General features: G+C 34.2%; 1 protein-coding gene across 4 annotated transcripts in view; it reads right to left on the reverse strand.

Annotated features, from left to right (window-relative positions):
* The window catches only part of LOC129963031 (fibulin-1-like), an 87,896-nt gene that overhangs the window by 45,881 nt on the left and 23,980 nt on the right, over positions 1 to 18,035 (reverse strand). For 2 of the 4 annotated variants that reach the window (XM_056077038.1, XM_056077039.1), the window contains exons 4-9: positions 12,663 to 12,800; positions 8,873 to 9,043; positions 7,664 to 7,825; positions 5,600 to 5,755; positions 3,582 to 3,719; positions 507 to 677 (exon numbers count right to left, since the gene is read on the reverse strand). In XM_056077038.1, coding sequence (XP_055933013.1) covers positions 507 to 677; positions 3,582 to 3,719; positions 5,600 to 5,755; positions 7,664 to 7,825; positions 8,873 to 9,043; positions 12,663 to 12,800 — 936 coding nt within the window. The remainder of the gene's footprint in view (positions 1 to 506; positions 678 to 3,581; positions 3,720 to 5,599; positions 5,756 to 7,663; positions 7,826 to 8,872; positions 9,044 to 12,662; positions 12,801 to 18,035) is intronic. The other 2 variants (XM_056077040.1, XM_056077041.1) reach the window with 1 other exon arrangement.

Below are 18,035 nucleotides of genomic sequence, written 5' to 3' on the forward strand. Positions count from 1 at the left end.
TACACGTTTTCTTTTAACAATTGTATTTACATAACTAAAAATATTGCTCAATGTCAATTTGGTATGAAAGTGCGATGAAAGATCAACAGCCATAATACACAATAGGGCAATGCGATATTTTGTGCAATGACTGATGTCAACTATTGTCGTAAATAGGGCTTTTTTTATTGACAATCAAATAGTCTTGAAGGTTTTTTAAAAAATTTATCCTTTAACACGTGTACCATATTTTTGACAAGGGTTTGTTTATTCGACTCGTTATTAATTCCATTTATCGCTTGTTGCCATTTACACAAAATCAAAATTTCAAGCTCTTAGAAACTTTCATTTAAAAAAAATCCGCAAACTAAGGACAATGAATATCATTTTTTCTTTTTTAAAGCTGCGAGTCCAACTAAATTTTTCGGCTTTCTAAAAAACAATCCCGACGTCATTTCAAATAAACATTATCTGATCGGATTTATTTTGGTAAATATTTAATATCAATAGATGGCATATATCCTCACCAACACAGATGCCCGTGACGCCATCTGGTGCAATATCTGGCTTTAAACCCGGTTCACAGAGATCTCCCACCGATTTCTGTACGCACTTGGAAGTACTGCCCACTGGTACGCACACTTGGTTGGCTTCGCACTTGACCAGGCCAGAGGCACAGTCTGCTATCTCCTGAATATCTACAAGAAAAGCCTTGAGTCAGTTTCAATTCCCAATTGCAAAAAAAAAAAAAAAAACACTAAAATTTAAATTTATAGCTTTTTTTATAAATATTCTACATTTATACAACGAACAAAAATGTGTAAATGATTTGATTTGTAAAATTTCTATTTCACAGAATAAAACACCACTATTTCGAAAATTATATTAATTTAGATGCAAATACAGTAGACTCCCGATTATCCGCGGAGCGGATTATCCGCGCCTGCCGCACTGAGTGTTTGTTTTTGCTTCCAAGCAAAGAGAAAATGCTTCCAAAGCAAGAAGCAAACACAAATGACTGATTTCTTCAAAAAGGTGTAGTTTTACAGTTATGCTTTTGTAATTACATAATACATTATAGTATTAAAATATTACATATGTATTAATTTTTCTGTGTATCCTTGACGCCTCTCGAAGTACAAAGCAGTTTCCTATTTTCATTAACAAAATGCATTTTAGGTTAGTTTTGAGTGATATACTAAAATATTAAGCATTAGTTAAACATTTCCTGTTGTTTATTTTACGTTTTATTGTACATAAAACGATTTTTCAAAGTTGGAATGACTGTTTTCTCTTTTGCTATACCAGTTTTTAACTTTTTTCGGATTATCCGCGATTTTTGTTATCCGCGGCGGCCGCGCCACCCAATTCCGTGGATAATCGGAAGTGTACTGTAATTCTTAATTCTTTGAGGTATAATTAAAACATCTCCCATTTTTTATCCTTGAATATGCATAATAAAACATTATCTGATTCATCGTTTTTAATTATCATTCATAAACTCAGATGGCACAGTGGCCATGCTAGTTAATAGTAGCTACTTATTTGAGTCCCACCCTGTAAAAAAAAACAATTGAATTGCTATTACATTTTTGTTTATTTTGTGTTATTCCTTTATAAATTAAAAAAAAAAAAGTTGAATTTGGAAAGAAATAAATGTGCAACATTTGTTATTTTATTTTCTAAAATTCTGGGCCTCAGAGGACTGAAACATTAAAAAGGTCCTCTTTAGATCTTAGTGGCGGACCTAAACATACTAGAAAGTGTATATAACTTAGATGGTGCACGAGAAAATACCATTTTTTACTTTCCGATATACGAAGCATGCACAGAGAAATTATTGTAATCCTCAAATTTGACGAACCTCTACCTTTGAGATCGAAAAACACATTTTTGCAATTATGCCTGCCTGTTTTGAACATGGTAACTCAAAAACGCTTCGAACTAAATGGATGAAATTTGATATACGGATTTCGCATCAAATGTAAAAATGTTTATCACACTTTGAAGGAAATCCATACTCAGGAAGTCTGTCTGTCCGGCTGTCCGAGTACATACGAATGCGATAAATAGAAAACTCATAAAGTTAGAAAATTAAAATTTGGTAGAAGGATTTAGCAATTAAAAGTTAGATACACATCAAAGTTATCAGTCCAAATCCGTTAAGTCATTCTGTACTTTCGGATGCATGTAAAAGCAATAACTCAAAAATGGAATGATTTAATTTAATAAAATTTGGTATGTGATTTTATGATTACAAATAGTGAAATTCTATACTAAATATTGGTTTTAATCGGTGGAGGAAAAAAGGCATCCAAAATACATATTCGAGTTTCTAGCTCTTGTGTATTAACCGTATGCCAACAATTAATCCTCAAATTGTATGCTAGAAACGTGAAAATACTAGATTCATACCAAAAACCGATATCTCGCAGCTATTGTTCGCCAATGCCATGCATTAATATACAAATGCCGGTTTTTCTTTTATTATTCCAAGCTCACAACTCTCATGTGTGGGATTATGAAAATAAAAACCTGAGCCCTCGTGACAGTTACAGATCCACGATTTTATGGAGAAAGAGGATAACACCCCTTTTAGAGACTATGCGAAAATATTTTGGTGATATCACTTCCCCTGGTCAAATCTTTACATTACCAGAAAGAAAATGTTTTCAACAAAATCATTTAACGTTCACGGCTGTTTCTAATTATTGTTGTATATAAGATGCATATTGTACGGTATTTCAAAACTTTATATTGAAAAAATGAACATTTAAAAAAAAAATAGATTGCTATTCTTCAATAAAATAATCGATATCCTTAAACTCTATGTCAACTCTTAGAAAAATCAAGTAAAGCCCTAATGGGGTAAATCTTTTATTCAGTACCTAAGATACGATAACGTATTTAAGAAGTTCAATATCTAGATTAGCATATATTAAAAAGGCATCCATATTTGTTAAAATGTGTTGAAGAATTCCTTCAAAGTGAATTTCTTCTTATTTAATGTAGATTAATGGCCTATTTCTTTTTCTTTTTTGGGAGCTTTAAAGAAGGTAGCTGTCGAATAGAAATAATATCTTAAAAAATTTTCTTCTCGACAATGTCAAAAATTTGTTGTGAAAGTAAAATATCTAGTTTAATTTAAAGTAACACAATTGATAGTTGGAAAGAGACTGTGTAATTTTCAATTATCGCCAGAAGACTGGTATGGCACTTGAATTGGCACAATTTCCCAAATTTTTGTTAAAGATTTTTCCAAATTTTTACATTGCGAGAACAATTGAATCACAAAAAAAATATACTAATTACAAATAACATTATATACTGCATATACAGTGTAAACTGAAAATACCAAAATTTAAGTCCTTGATATTTAACTAGTAAGAATGTATTTGTTCAACTTGACTCTTATTATAAATGTTTTGTTCTAAAATATCAATGAACCCTTTAGAATTGTTATCTAGGCACCAAATTTTTATTTAAGTTAAAAAATTACTGAAGAAGAACAATAAGAAATGATATTTCTTTGTTAAAAAGTTCTAAAAAATTTAATCCTTCTAAGATAAGTGATAAAGTATAGGGAAAAAAGTTTCACTTACTGACACAAGCTCCTCGTTGAGGGTCGAACAGCAATTCGGGTGGACACTTGGGGATGCAGCCATAGCCTCCAATGGTGTTACGGCATTGTAGCTGAGGATCAGCACAGTCGTCAAGGCCTTCTGTGCACTCATCTACATCTACAGCGCACGACGGGGAGGGAAGAACAAAATCACGCACAGACACAGCGTTTGGGATGGAAAAGGATAGGAATAACTAAGACATTCACTAGAGTGGCGTAACTAAGGTAAATGACAAGTGTAGATGTACCTCTTTATAAAGTCGCATATTATGAAGCTTTAATAATTAATAACATTTGTCTTCGCGATTGTCCTGGGGGTTATCATATAACCCTTCTGGCGAGGCCTCCGAGAAAACAAAATAGTTTTATAGGAAGAATTTTCATCATCATTCAGTCATTTGAAATTGGAAATTCAAAGTCTTAGACGAGGAAACTAAGACAAGATACAATTGAAGCCACACATGTTCAAAACTTGTAATATTTTAGCAAAAAACCGGTTACTGGATAAAGTCTCAGAAGACTTCTGATATAAATCCAAAAAGTGTTAAGTGTTCATTCTAGTTTAGTTTGTTTGGATTAACGCCCTATTTAAAAACTACTAGAGAGAATATTTGGTTACACTTTTGAATTTTGAACAGATGATTATAGAATGATAGCCGAGTCTGCACACCTCGAAGAATGTATTTAAGAAGACTTATGATCGTGTACTTAATCTGAGCTGAAATACAGCGCCGAAACCGAAAATCTAAAAACATGTTATTGATACCATATCCTTGCCAGATTTACACGAGTTATAAATAATAATACGCAATGATAACCTTGAATCTCTTATTCTAAAAAAGATAAGCTATACAAGCATACAGAGATGTATGTTCTTAAGCAACAAGCAAGCACATTGAACATAAGTAATTACAGAGGAACAATACTTATTTTATGAACCGAAATACAAAATCGAAGATTCTTAAACTCAAATCTCGTCAACGTTTAATTCTAATCCAAAGAAAACTTATGATTAGTTCATAGAGATACATTAGCTCGTAAGAACTGTTTTAATTTCAAACTATTGCTTAATTGAAATCTAATACCATTGTTACAGCATTGTGTCATTAGAAGTTATGAAACTATTTCAGAAAACATATTAAATTCGAACTATTTTATACATTATTTTCTTAATGTTTGAATTTCTTATAAATTTCAAAAACAAAATAACTGATAGTATTATAACATATAAGATAGTCAATTTATAGACGGTATGAAAGATGAAATACAACATGATTTATATTTCACCACGACTATGATATATAGCATAGCCATGACTATGATATATAGCATGATTTATCTTTCAATAGCCATGACTGTGATATACAATATGACTTATCTTTCACATGATCTGTGATATATTACAACACGATTTACCTTTCACCAGCCATGACTGTGATATATAGCATGATTTGCCTTTCATCAGCTATCACTTCATTTTAATTTTAATAAAAATTTCAAAATTGAATGAATGATTTGATCTGCTGTGATCTACTAGTACGATCATGATATTGTAAATCATGGCTTATCGTAAGCTTATCTTTCTGCTTTAATTAGGACGCTAATTTAATTCTTTTCTATTTTATTACAAAAATTAGGAAAAATTTAATTATTTATCAATAGAATTAATAAAAAAAATTTTGAATGCAGTTTTTATGTAGTTAAAAAAAAGGGTAAAATAACTGTCAATTGTAATTTAAACTTAAAGGAAAATAAGACACAAGATTTAAATTCAGAGATTCCGGATCTTACCATTCTTTCATTAAAACATGCAGAATGTTTAAATAGAGCTATAAATATTAGCATATTTAAATCTTTTATTTCATAGACTTTTTAAAAAGGCCCTGAATATGATTCAATTGAATATAATTTTCCAAAATAAATCGGATTTATTTACATTACAGGAATTGTCCTTTCCATTAATTATTCCATTTTGTTTTTGAAATTGAAATCACATACCTTCGCAGTTGTCTTTGTTTCCATTCCACTTAAAGCCAGCAGGACAATTTCTATTCCTTGTGGGTTTCTCCAGACACTGATAAGATCCGTGAGAGTTCTGGCACATTTGTATGGTTCTGTCACATGTGTCAATACCCTCCGCACATTCGTCCAAATCTTCAATACAGAAGAAAGATATTTAATTCAAATTTTTCATCATTTGCTTTGAATATTTCCCAAATGAAAAGTAGGTCTATCAAATCATAATACACCTAGGTCATATCCTAAGTAGAACCACTTTGTTCTCCTGCTCCCCAAGACGAATTAGGCATTACTTCGCCAGAAACACTACACACGCTAGTATATAACAGTTTAGTTTAGTTTAGTTTAGTTTAGTTATATTAACGTCCCGTTTGAAGCAACACTAGGGCTATTTTAGGACGGACCTCGTCATTTTGAACTGCGGTCAGATGACGAGGACGACACCTGAGCTGGCACCCCCCTCTCCACACCACACCAGCGGGAGGACGTTTGGTCATGACAGATTTAACGTGCAACTGACCCCCTTACACGACGGTTCTTCGGAGGAATCGGGTCTCGAACCTGAAACCCTCCGGTTCTGAAGCCGAAACCTTACCACCAGGCCACCGCGGCCCCTAGTATATAACAGAAGTATATACTAATGTGTGTACATACTAGTGTGTGTAATGTGTACATACTAGTGCGTGTAGTGTACATATAGTAGTGTGTGTACTAAGCCTATACTAGTATGTGTACTAAGTATATACTATTGTGTTCTATACATTGCATATATAACAGAATATTTAGAAGCTCTTTTTTTTTATTTACAATCTTTCCTTTTATTTTATATGGGTTTTATTCGGCCTTTTTACTTGTTTCTCTAAACCTACTTCTTAATTCTTGATTATTTCTGGGTTTTTTCTGAATTTTTGTATTAATGTCTTTAATCTAGTTAAGGTCAAACTTGATTTTATTTCAAACCATGCAATTTGAACAATACAGTTTTTTTTAGCAGTACGGTACAGTGGCCACTAAAGATAAATCAACCAACCAACCAAAGTGGGTAGTATATGTATTCACTTTTCTGAAGCTCAACCTTTTAAATCATTCCTGTTATACAGCTGAATCATATCGATTAAGCTACAAAGAGAAAATATGTCCGAGTTTGGTTTGGTTTTGGTTTAGTTTTATGGCGCAAGAGCCGTCTTTGGCCATACTGCGCAAAATATGTCTGAGTAAAAATGGAGAAGGATGGGTTACAACAACAACATATCTCCCAGACGCCTTAATAAATGATAAATATTCGTTAATGGATTGGTTTTTCTTAGTTTTTACAAAGTATGTTTATTAATTACCACGGACTATACTATTTTCGGTTATGCATTAAACTATTAAGTAAATAAGTAACAAATTACTTATTTCAGCACGAAATTATAACAATGCAAATAAACCAAAGCATTGAAAAAATTTTGCACGTCAAACGAAATCAAAATTGTTGTTATTTACTTAAATGCTTCTTCTCTCTCTATATATATACCACTAGTACCGCAGTCACAACCAAATGAGCCAATAGCTCCACTATTTCATCTTTTCCTATAACCAATTCTTGTTCCTCTCTCCCCTTCTAGTTTAATATATTCAATGAAATCGCCAATGTTGTACTTCAAAATGTTCCTGTGATGGAAACGTCATAGATTACCTGAATCGACATCAGTTATGGTGATAGTTTGCATGGAGCGAGTAAATCATTTTAAGAATCTCTGCACGAATCAAGAGCTAGCAGTGATTGATTTATTTCCTTGCTGGATCTGAGAATTTCTCTACCATCTTCCATACTCGCTAGATTTAGTCCCCTAATATTATATCCCAAAGATGCAAGAGTTACTTCATAGTATTCATTAATGAACTATTTCAACAATTCTTGCTGATGATGATTTATCTAAAGAGTACATTTAACTAGATAGTTCTTTTGTTGCATCAACTAGAATTATATGCTTGCTACTATTAAATTTCCAACACTTTTTTTTTAAATACAAAATGCTTATTATGTCTCTTTCTGCTTACCTATGCATCTTCCTGCAGCTGTATGAAATTGAAATCCTCTTGGGCATGGATGGAGAATCGGATCAGCTGTCGCATTGGCGGCAGCAAGACATCTGTAAGATCCTTTCGTGTTCATGCACAAGAATCCCCGAGGACATACAGCAGCTTGACATTCATCCACATCTATAAAAGACAAGGAACTGAGTAGAGAAGGAATAATATCGCTTTCAGACCAATGAACTGTGACAAAAATGAAGGTCACCTAAAAAATTAAAGTTCTATGTTTTCAAATTTGAAATAAGCAGGGAGGATATGAAAACTGAAGACTAGAAGTGTTAGACGATGTTAAGTGGTAAAAAAATTAATTTTTCACTTCACAAATGAGCAATCCTTTATACTTTGATATGTGTCAGAAGTGCCTGATAATCTTTTAAGTAGTACAAAAGAATGTATGAAGTGATCTCTAAAGTGAACATTCCTTCGGTTAGTGTAAATGGTCTCTTACAATTACTCAACATTCTCCTTTTATCATTTCGTTTAATACCTTTATTCCTCAGTTTATTCATCAGCGTTTCGCACAATATTTTTTGCTAACTCGATACTGGCTGCAAAACTCTAAAGTTTATTTCAGTATGCTCTACAACAAATAAAACAGTTACTAATCGTTGAGAGGTCAGTACAAAGTTAACAAATTAAGAGTGGATCCCGATTTAATTCGCATTTTTTACATTCCGCCCACATGCTTTGAGTTATTGGAAATCTTTCGTCTATTTACTGCTTACATCAATAATCATTACTAATTTACTGACTGAAAAACATTTCATTTTGATAATGTTCATCGTTTTGTACCTGAGAAAGAAAATTCCTTATATTTCGATTAAAGTCATCTTTCCACCTTAGATAAAAAGGAACCTTAAATTTCAACAAAAGTTATCGTTCCCTAAAAAAAAAAGGGGGGGGACCAAATTATTTCAATGAACGGTGTTTTTTTTTTTTTCCCTTTTTTTTTTCCCCCTGAAGAAAATAGAATCCGAATCTCGAGGAAAGTTTTTTTTTTTTCTCTCTCTCTCTCTACTTCAGGAAAATAAGCTCCGAATTTCAATGAATTTTACCTTTCTACTTCAGAAAAATAGGTTCTGAATTTCAATGAATTTTGCCTTTCTACTTCAAAACGTATTCAACTGGAATGGCGAATGAATCAGCTGCTCAATGGTATCCGATAATACTCACCGTCGCAAGTTCGTCTGTCCTGATTGAATTCGTAACCAACAGGACATGCGACTTTGAGAACATCTGCTATCGGAAGCGTTTTCTCAAGACATTGAAATCCACCGATGCTATTAAGGCATGTCTCAGTTGCCGGATCGCAGTTGTGAGCTTCCAGAAGACATTCATCGATATCTGCGAAACGAACGAAATATTTATAAGAAAAAAAAAGAATAGAATGCCATAATAAATTGCACAGTTCTTACTCAGAAATAAAGATACCAAAAGTATCTAAAGAAATACATTTCGTTTTAAATCATGCAGGTATTTGTAAAGTTGTTTTTATAGGGTTCTTTCAAAGAATAAGGATATTGTTACGAAATTTCCGGGGTTCATTTGGATAGTGGGGGTTATATGGTGTGAAGAACGCTCAATTACCAGGTGGCAGTAGAAAATAAAACAACGACGTTTATTTACACGAAGACACACAGAATAGCACAAAGACGACAACTATATACAGCACAGAAGACGATTATCTTCAGCCGAGACGTGCAGCATACAACAGATTCTACTGCAGACAGTAGCACACAGCTTAGTTCAGCACTAGTTTCACTCCGTCGCTGCTCCGCTTATCTCTGAAAGGTCGGTTCCGACTACTCTTCGACTCCACTGGTCCACGACTACCCGGCAGCGGCAGGACTGCTTCCTTTTATAGGTATCAGGAGGCGGGGCTAGAAGCCTCTCAACCAATCAGGAACGTTCGAGGCGTATCTCCGTTCCAACTGGACAGATCGGGAAAATTCTAAATGTTTCGTGTATAATCTATTTTGGCGCCAAAGTCGCCAAATTCGTCACCAAGTCGCCAAATGGTCGCCAAGTTTGTCGCCAAGCTCTGGGACCTCCTATGGAACCGACTATGCTGGGAAGCCGCCTCACAGATTCATAACAATATGATTTTTCAAAATCATTTCCTACCTCATATATATAGCAGAAGCATCATCTCCAAAACCAAACCGAGTTTGTCTACATTCGAAACTCAGATAGCCTTGAACAACTTTGATGCTTTCATTGTGAGGTTTTGGTGAGCTATTATTCCTCGCCGAGAAAAATGAGGGGCATCAGTGATTATTCATCCAAGCAGATCTCTCAATCGGCAATATATGGTCGGATCTGGTGGGATATGGCTTTGATACAGAATTATCAACTCTAAACCACATGAATTACAACACCTCGTGTTAATTAGCATCTTGAAAAAAAGATTTCTAGTTCCACCAACACCAAATAATTACTAAGTATTTCAAAACTACGGAAATATTCTCTTGTGTCTTTAAAAATATGCATATTTGGAACGAATAAAATTTAAAAAAAAAATTCTATCATCATTTATTTAGTAAATATAATTTATTAATACAAGTTTGAGTTTTATGATACAAAGGCCAGCTCTGACTAAGTGGCACTAATACCACACATCTTACATAATTACTAAAGATCTTAAAATTATTGAAAATATTCTTTTAGTTCTTAAGAAAATCTGCATATTTGGAACAAATAACAAAATTATTGAATTCTATAACCATTCACTTTGTAAATATAATTTGATAATTCGAGTATATTTTGAACAAAAGCCAGCTTTTGCTAAATTACACCTAGGGATGACGAATATTTTCAGAGCGGTTATTACGTAACTAATATCAAAAAGTCACAAATACAAGTGATCAATACTTTTCAAAGAGGCGTGTGATTCAAATCCTTGATACGATCTTACTGATTATATTTCGATTACAGGTTTTAGATCACGATAGAAAGTAACAATCGATACGATATCACTGAAATTTGCCGGATCGGTGACTTTACTGGAAAGTAAGAATCGATACGATCTGTCCAATGGAAGCTCTCGAAAGAAATCTGTGATTGGATTGAAAAGTGAACGGACCAGTTATTGGAATTATCGTATCGTATCATTGAATTGCATATCACTAAAATTTATCGGAGCGGTGATTTCACCGGAAAGTGCGAGGCTTCACTGGAAAGTGCGAAGTCACCGCTCCACTTTACAGGAGTGACCGATATTCGTATTTGATGATGCGCTATTCCATACAGATCATTTTTAATTGCTCGTGACATGATTCACTTTGATTACATGTACTCTGTTTACTACTGGCGCCATCTATTGGTAGAATATAGGACTAAAGTAAACATTTTAAAGAAATGACATATATTTTTAACTCATCTTTTCCAGAAAATGGTTCACTCTAATAAATAAATTAAATAAATAGTTTTGAGGAAAAAAATAAAATTTAAGAAGTAAGCTGAAACAGATAAATTAATTCAATCACACGTTAATTAAATTAGTAAATTAAGTATTAATGACAATTAATAAATTTTATATTTAATATTAAGTAATAATTTTTAATTAATAATATGATTGAAATAATAGATATTTGGAACGCATATTTAAAAATAACAATAGCAATATTATTTGCTATTCAAAAAATCGTGGATTATGCATCTCTAATTACACCGTACACATTTTGAACCGATAAAAAAGACTTTCTTGGAAAAATATATTAGAACTTAAGAAATAACTATTCTTGTTGTCTCTTGAGCAGTTTTTTTTCTTATTTCTATCGATTGATAATATTACCTATATCATCACCGAAAATTTACAATGAGATGTCACAAGTGAAAAAATGCAAGTGATGTAGCTCAACATTTCAAAATACCATACGAAGTAATAAAGTGTGCTCTAGATATTATCTTAATTAAAACTAGCTATGTATAAAAAAGTGAGCCATAGGAAGTTTCTAACAATCAATTAGAGTTCTTACTATGCTAGAGCTCTAATTTTATTTACTAATTTAATAAAAATTGCAACAAAAATGTATGTTCCTTTTATAGTATTCTATTAACAGCAGTACATTGTTACGAATATGTGAGGCGGCTGCCCAGCATAGTCGGTTCCATAGGAGATCCCAGAGCTTGGTGATAAACTTGGCGACCATTTGGCGACTTGGCGACGAATTTGGCGACTTTGGCGCAAAAATAGATTATACCCGAAACATCGAGAATTTTCCCGATACGTCCAGTAGGAATTGAGTTACGCCTCGAACGTTCCTAATTGGTTAAGAGGCTTCTAGCCCCGCCTCCTGAGACCTATAAAAGGAACTGCAGATGCCGGGGAGAGGTGGTCGTGAATTGAGTCGTTGTAGTGAACCAGATCGGAGAGTTGTAATCGGAAGCGACGGTGAAGAATTTGTCTTCCAGGGACTAGCGGAGCAGCGACGGAGTCGAGCTGCTGTGTATACTGTTGTCTGCTGTTGTGTATACTGTTGTATACTGCTGTGTATGCTGTTGTATGCTGCACGTCTCGGCTGAAGATAATAGTCTTCTGTGCTGTATATAGTTGTCATCTTTGTGCTGTCCTGTGTGTCTTCGTGTAAATAAACGTCGTTGTTTCTTTTTGTACTGGCGCCTGCTGATTGAGCGTTCTCCACACCATATAACTCCCACTATCCAAACGAACCCCGGGAAATTTCGAAACAATATCATACAGCTACAAATTACAACGCAGAAAATTGAATGATATCTGTTTTGACTACGAATAAATAACAAAGAAAAGAAATCTCGAAATTATCTTTTCCCCCTCATTATTATGATAAATAAATATTCACTGTCAATATAGTGCACTGGATTTGCTGTACTGAATTAAGATAGTTCACCGAAGATATTTATTTTATACCGAGCGGATGAAAAAGGAACCCATTTCATCATCTTTTTAAAAAAAATGTTAGAAAAATATAACATTTCAACAAACCTTCGCAAGTCCTGAGATCAACAGTTAACTTGTAGCCGGGATAGCATGAGCAACGACGCACACCCTGTCCAATTTCTTCGCATTTTTGGTCACAAGGATTGTCAGCACCGCAATTTCCGTTGCCTGGAGAAAAATTAGCTAAAAAAAATTAAAAATATTATGTAGAACAGTGGTGAATGGTTTAAATCAATTGGTGAAATAGATAAGAGCCAACAAAACGATTTTAGCAGTAAGCGCGTGAAAGGCGAAATACTAGTATCCAAAACATTTAGTATTATTTTAGCTGGTAAGAAATAACTCAGAGATTTTTATGAATTTTATTTAATAAAAAAGTATTCTATGGCTTAAAATACATATTATCTTCCAAATTTATTCATCCATTATCCTTAAAAGCTCTATCTCTAAGATAAAGACATTAAAGCATCTTCTGTATGACATGTCGATACAGAATTGTTGCTCACAGAAAAGGTCAAAAAACAACAAGTAATTGTCAGACAGAGCAACGTTAGCAGGATACGATGAATGAAGTAAAAGTTTAAAACAAAGTATTTTGATCAATTCCTTCATCGCTTTTATCATGTAAAATTGTCTTTTGGCTTGAAAATCACATTTTTGTAGTTGAATAGTGTTTACTACTTCTGACGCAGAGCATCTTCAATCTTTTTCAATTAGGACCAGTTTACTTTGGCTGTAATGGTTTTGCCACTCTTTAAATATTTTCCTTTTACTTCTTAATAGACTGAACTTTTTTTTGTATACTTTGTAGAAGTAAAGTAGTTTCCGAATTTCTACGATTCGCAGCAATTTTTCTGAATTGTGAAATTCGTTGATTATAAAATTCTCATTTTTTTTAATTAGTCATTTGTTGCATAGGGTAGCTAATAGGGCTTAAGTAGTAATAGGGTTGAACTAATTAAATTCATATTAGTTTCCATAAAACTGCTGTCTTAAAACTGTTCTTGTTATGATAAATGTATTATCGATAAGTATTGAAATATTTTTAGAATTGAAGAAACAAAAAAAATCAGTGGTAGGGATGAGCTTTTTAATCGATACATATTTCCTAAAATTGGTGAATTTAACTGGACTCAAATCGTAGAATTAAAATGGTTCATTTCACTTCCTTTTCCGCTTTGATTTTCGAGCGACAGTTTGATTTTATGATAATAACTTACTGCAAAATTTCCTACAAATGAGAAGCAGCAAGTAAGAGCGATGTGGCGCTCATTTTGTAAATCTCCAACCTAATATTAAAAGTAGCCGTTACCCAATAAAAACGAGCTGAACCAATTGGGAAAAAGCAGTTTCCATCAATTTCATTTTTCAAAAAAAGATTTTTTAAAAAGATGTATTATAACTTGGCTTTGATAAATTGACGAATGTGATGTAAAAGCTCCATGGTATGTAGCGGTTCTAAAACAAGTGATTAGAACTTGAATGTTGGTGTTGTTACCAGCCATTCCTCCAGTCTAATTTGGAATCTTCAGGCTTCAGCGATTAAATGGGAGGTCTCTCTGGACTTCGTCATCTCATCTCTCTAGACTTCGGTACCTTTCCAGGTCGGCTTCTTCTAATAAGAGCGGTCTATGGTATTTTCTTGCAGTCGATGTATACGAAGTGTAACGTATTTTGGATAACCTCCATGTCGAGATGTTATATTTTAATTTAAATAGTTCCTCTTTTCAAATACACTCATGTCCAAAATTAAGGTCACAAACATAAAATCTGCGAAAAATGAAAAACTATTCACTGTGTTGCCATGAAATTTGGCAGAAAGGTACACTACAATGGAAGAAAGAACACCGACACATAACATCATAGAAAAGATCTTAATTGGGAATTAAGGAGCAGGATATATCAAAAAGTGTTACATTATGAATCAGAGATAAAGCCTTTATCTCGGGGAAAGCCTGTCTAATATGGAGTGTGACCACCATGCACTGCTATACAAGCTTCACAACAAGTTTTCAGACTGTTTATGAGGGTGTCAATAAATTCTTGGGGCAACAAAGCTCATTCTTCCAAAAGCGCGGTTTTTAACTCTTGGAGGGTATTAGGAGGTGTTTACGCTGTGCAATGGCTCTTCTGAGACCATCCTAAACATGTTCAATAGGATTAAGATCCAGATACCTCGAAGATCAGTCCATACGTCGAATATCCTCTTCCCCAAGAAAATCATCAACGGTCTGGGCTCTGTGTGGACTCGCGTTATCGTCCATAAACATGAAGTCTGGGCCAAAGCACCCCGAAACAACTTCGCATAGGCTTCAAAGATCACATCCCTATAACGATGCGTATTGACTGTACCCGCATCGAAGACGTGCAGTGGTGTACGACTGCCCAACATTATGCCACCCCAAACAAGGGTTTCTCTGCCATCAAATCTGTCGATTTGATCAAATCTTTTACGTAGGAGGAATGATAGCGAGCTCCTCGCTCTCCCCAGATGAAGATTCGACTAGTGTCACTCTGTGTGGTAAATCTCGACTCATCACTGAAAAGAACACGCCCCCATTCTTGCTGTGCCCAAGACTGATGTGTTCGTCACCACAGCAACCGGGCTTTTCTGTTGGATCAGTCAAAGGGACGCACTCAACTGGTCGCCGGGCATAAAGGACCCTCTGTGCTAGATGTCTGTATACTGTTTATCTGGAAATTCTTATTCCAGACGCAGCAGAAAGGTCACGAGCAATTTGAGGAGCCGTTGTCAGCCTATGCCATCGTGCGCTTAATGCCAAACAGAGATCCTTTGAAGGCGTCGTTGCTCTGTGAGGGCCTTGGCCAGCCTACCTGGTTACAGTACCACTTGTTTGGAATTGATTCCACAACCTGGATACCACTTTCGGTGCCACTTGTAACCATCGAGTCACCTCCACTTCAGACTGCCCAGCTTCAATCATTCCAACGGCTCTCCATCTCAAGGAATCGTCTAAACGATTATGAGAACTCATTCTCACTGGAAACAAGTTATTTTTTTTAATGCAATATTCACAAAATTTCTGGCAAAAATCCCAGATGCCTAAACGGTCTAATTTCAGTAGTTCCTCAAAAACTAATGCTAAACAATATTTTTTCCCACAACAAAGGTTAATATCGTGTTACCGGTCCTTCACAATATATAAAATATAATTTGTTTAAAATTTACTGCTAGCCATTTAGAATTAGTTTGAAAAACATTTTTGTGACCTTAATTTTGGACATGAGTGTAGATATAGTTATTATTTAGAAACCTCCACTGATTACATGGGATCCAGATCAAACATCATACTAAAAGTCACAGTCAGAGGATATAGTTTTATAAGTTAGGGGACGGACGTGAATCAGTGTTAATCAGATCTAGTTGCGTTCCCTATTTTTAGCAATTGAAGATGCATCCATTTCGAAATGTGGGAAAAACTGCATCGAGTTGAACACAATTGTACTTGTTATAATTCGAGTATTTCTACACGATCCTCTTTCCCTTTCAACCTTTCCTTTCTCTTAACAAATGCACATATTTCAGAGATGAAAAATTAGCCGCCTCTCTCGTCAGTTTAATCAACACTCCAGCTGCGTATCTCGCGATTTCCGCAATCAATCCATTTTCAATTGCGTTTTCCGTAGCTTGGAGTGTTTAATTTTACGATTACAGATTTTTTATTATATTATATTATAATCATCTAACATATAGAATCAGTTCACTTTCTTTGAAAAATATTTGAACTTGTTTGCAAACATCACATCTAAAAATAGTGATTTTAAGGAATCACGCAGCAAGAGGGTTAACTCTCTCACGTCAGTTTAGTTATATTAACGTCCCGTTTTAAAGCAACGCTAGGGCTATTTGGGAACGGACCTCGTAATTTTGAACCACGGTCAGATGACGAGGACGACATCTGAGCTGGAACCCCCTCTCCAAGTTTCCAAGTCACACCAGCGGGAGGACGTTTGACCTCGACGGATGTAACGTGCACCAAACCCGCTTACGCGATGGTTCTTCGGTGGAATCGGCACTCGAACCTGAAAAATGTTAGTTCTGAAGCCGAGACCTTACCACCAGGCCACCACGGCCCCTCTCTCGTCAGTGCCAAGATATTATAACATTAGATTGGGCATAAATATTACTAGCGAAACAGCAATATTTATTAAGAATGCGATGAAAGATATAGTAGTTTTAAAGTAGAATAAAGTAAACCAATAAGGATTATCGATTATTTACGTTCCTATTATAATAAATAGGAACGTAAAAAATTTCTAAAAGCATTACAACATAATGAATCGAAATGCAAATTCGGTTTCATAAATGGCAGAAAAAATAAATATATATAAGCTATTTTCAGGGATTGTTTTTATTTTTATAAAATAACAAAAACTCTGGCTACCAGATTTGATTTGTAAGTTATAAAAGTGTCTTGAAATTGACTAATTTTAAATGAAAAATTCGTTATTATTTTATTATCATTATTTGAAAAGAACCAAAATGTCCGTCAACAGGCCTTTTTCTAAAACAATCTATCGACAATGTTTGATTACAGAAACAAAACTGTTCGCGATTTTTTTTTAGTATCTTTTTTTATGCAGACAGCAGGAAGCCAAAGGTATTTTAATTTCACATGAATACACTTTTCTACGAAATTTAACCGGATAAAGTAACGCGGAACTGTTTTCAAAATAACTACGTCATCAAAAGGGAATGATTGGATTTCTTCTTTCAGACGTCTCTCTCTCTCTCTCTCTCTTTTTTAATTCCTCTACTATCATATTACACAAACAGTTCTTTCATTTTGAACGGAAGTCAGTAATAGATCCATTCCTAAGTAAAAAAATAAACATTTCAGCTGTAGATGATTTTTAAAAAATCACATATTTATCTCTTGAAATTTGTTAGTTATAAAATATTTGGAAATAAAATAAGGCACCATTTAAATGTTTCCCATTTCCCCCTATTTAGCTGAATATGTCTGCTTCATTTATAGTAGGGGTGGGCATTAAGTCGATCGCGATCGACCGGTGAACCACCATTTTGGGGTGACCGCCTTTACTAAAACATAAGACTCGCTTAATGAAAGAAACGTATTTATTTTATATTATACATTTTCTGTACCTCTTGAAGAAAATAAAGTTTTTCTCTTCAAAATTACATAATTTTAATAGACGTGTATTTCAGAACTCAAGAATAAGTTTCGGAATCTAATGAATCATAATTTAAAAAAGCCGCATATCATTTAACATTGTTCTTTGGCTCTACCTAAGTGTATAAATCTGCATTTTCAACGATGAATGTAATTAAGACAAGATATTGTTCCCGTCTCACTGACGACCACTTAGAATCCAATGCAAGATTAGCAGTGTCCTTCAATCTTGAAAATATTCAAGGTTGAAGGACAGTATGCA

This window comes from Argiope bruennichi, chromosome 3, assembly GCF_947563725.1.
Source record: "Argiope bruennichi chromosome 3, qqArgBrue1.1, whole genome shotgun sequence".
Taxonomy (NCBI): Eukaryota; Metazoa; Arthropoda; class Arachnida; order Araneae; family Araneidae; genus Argiope; species Argiope bruennichi.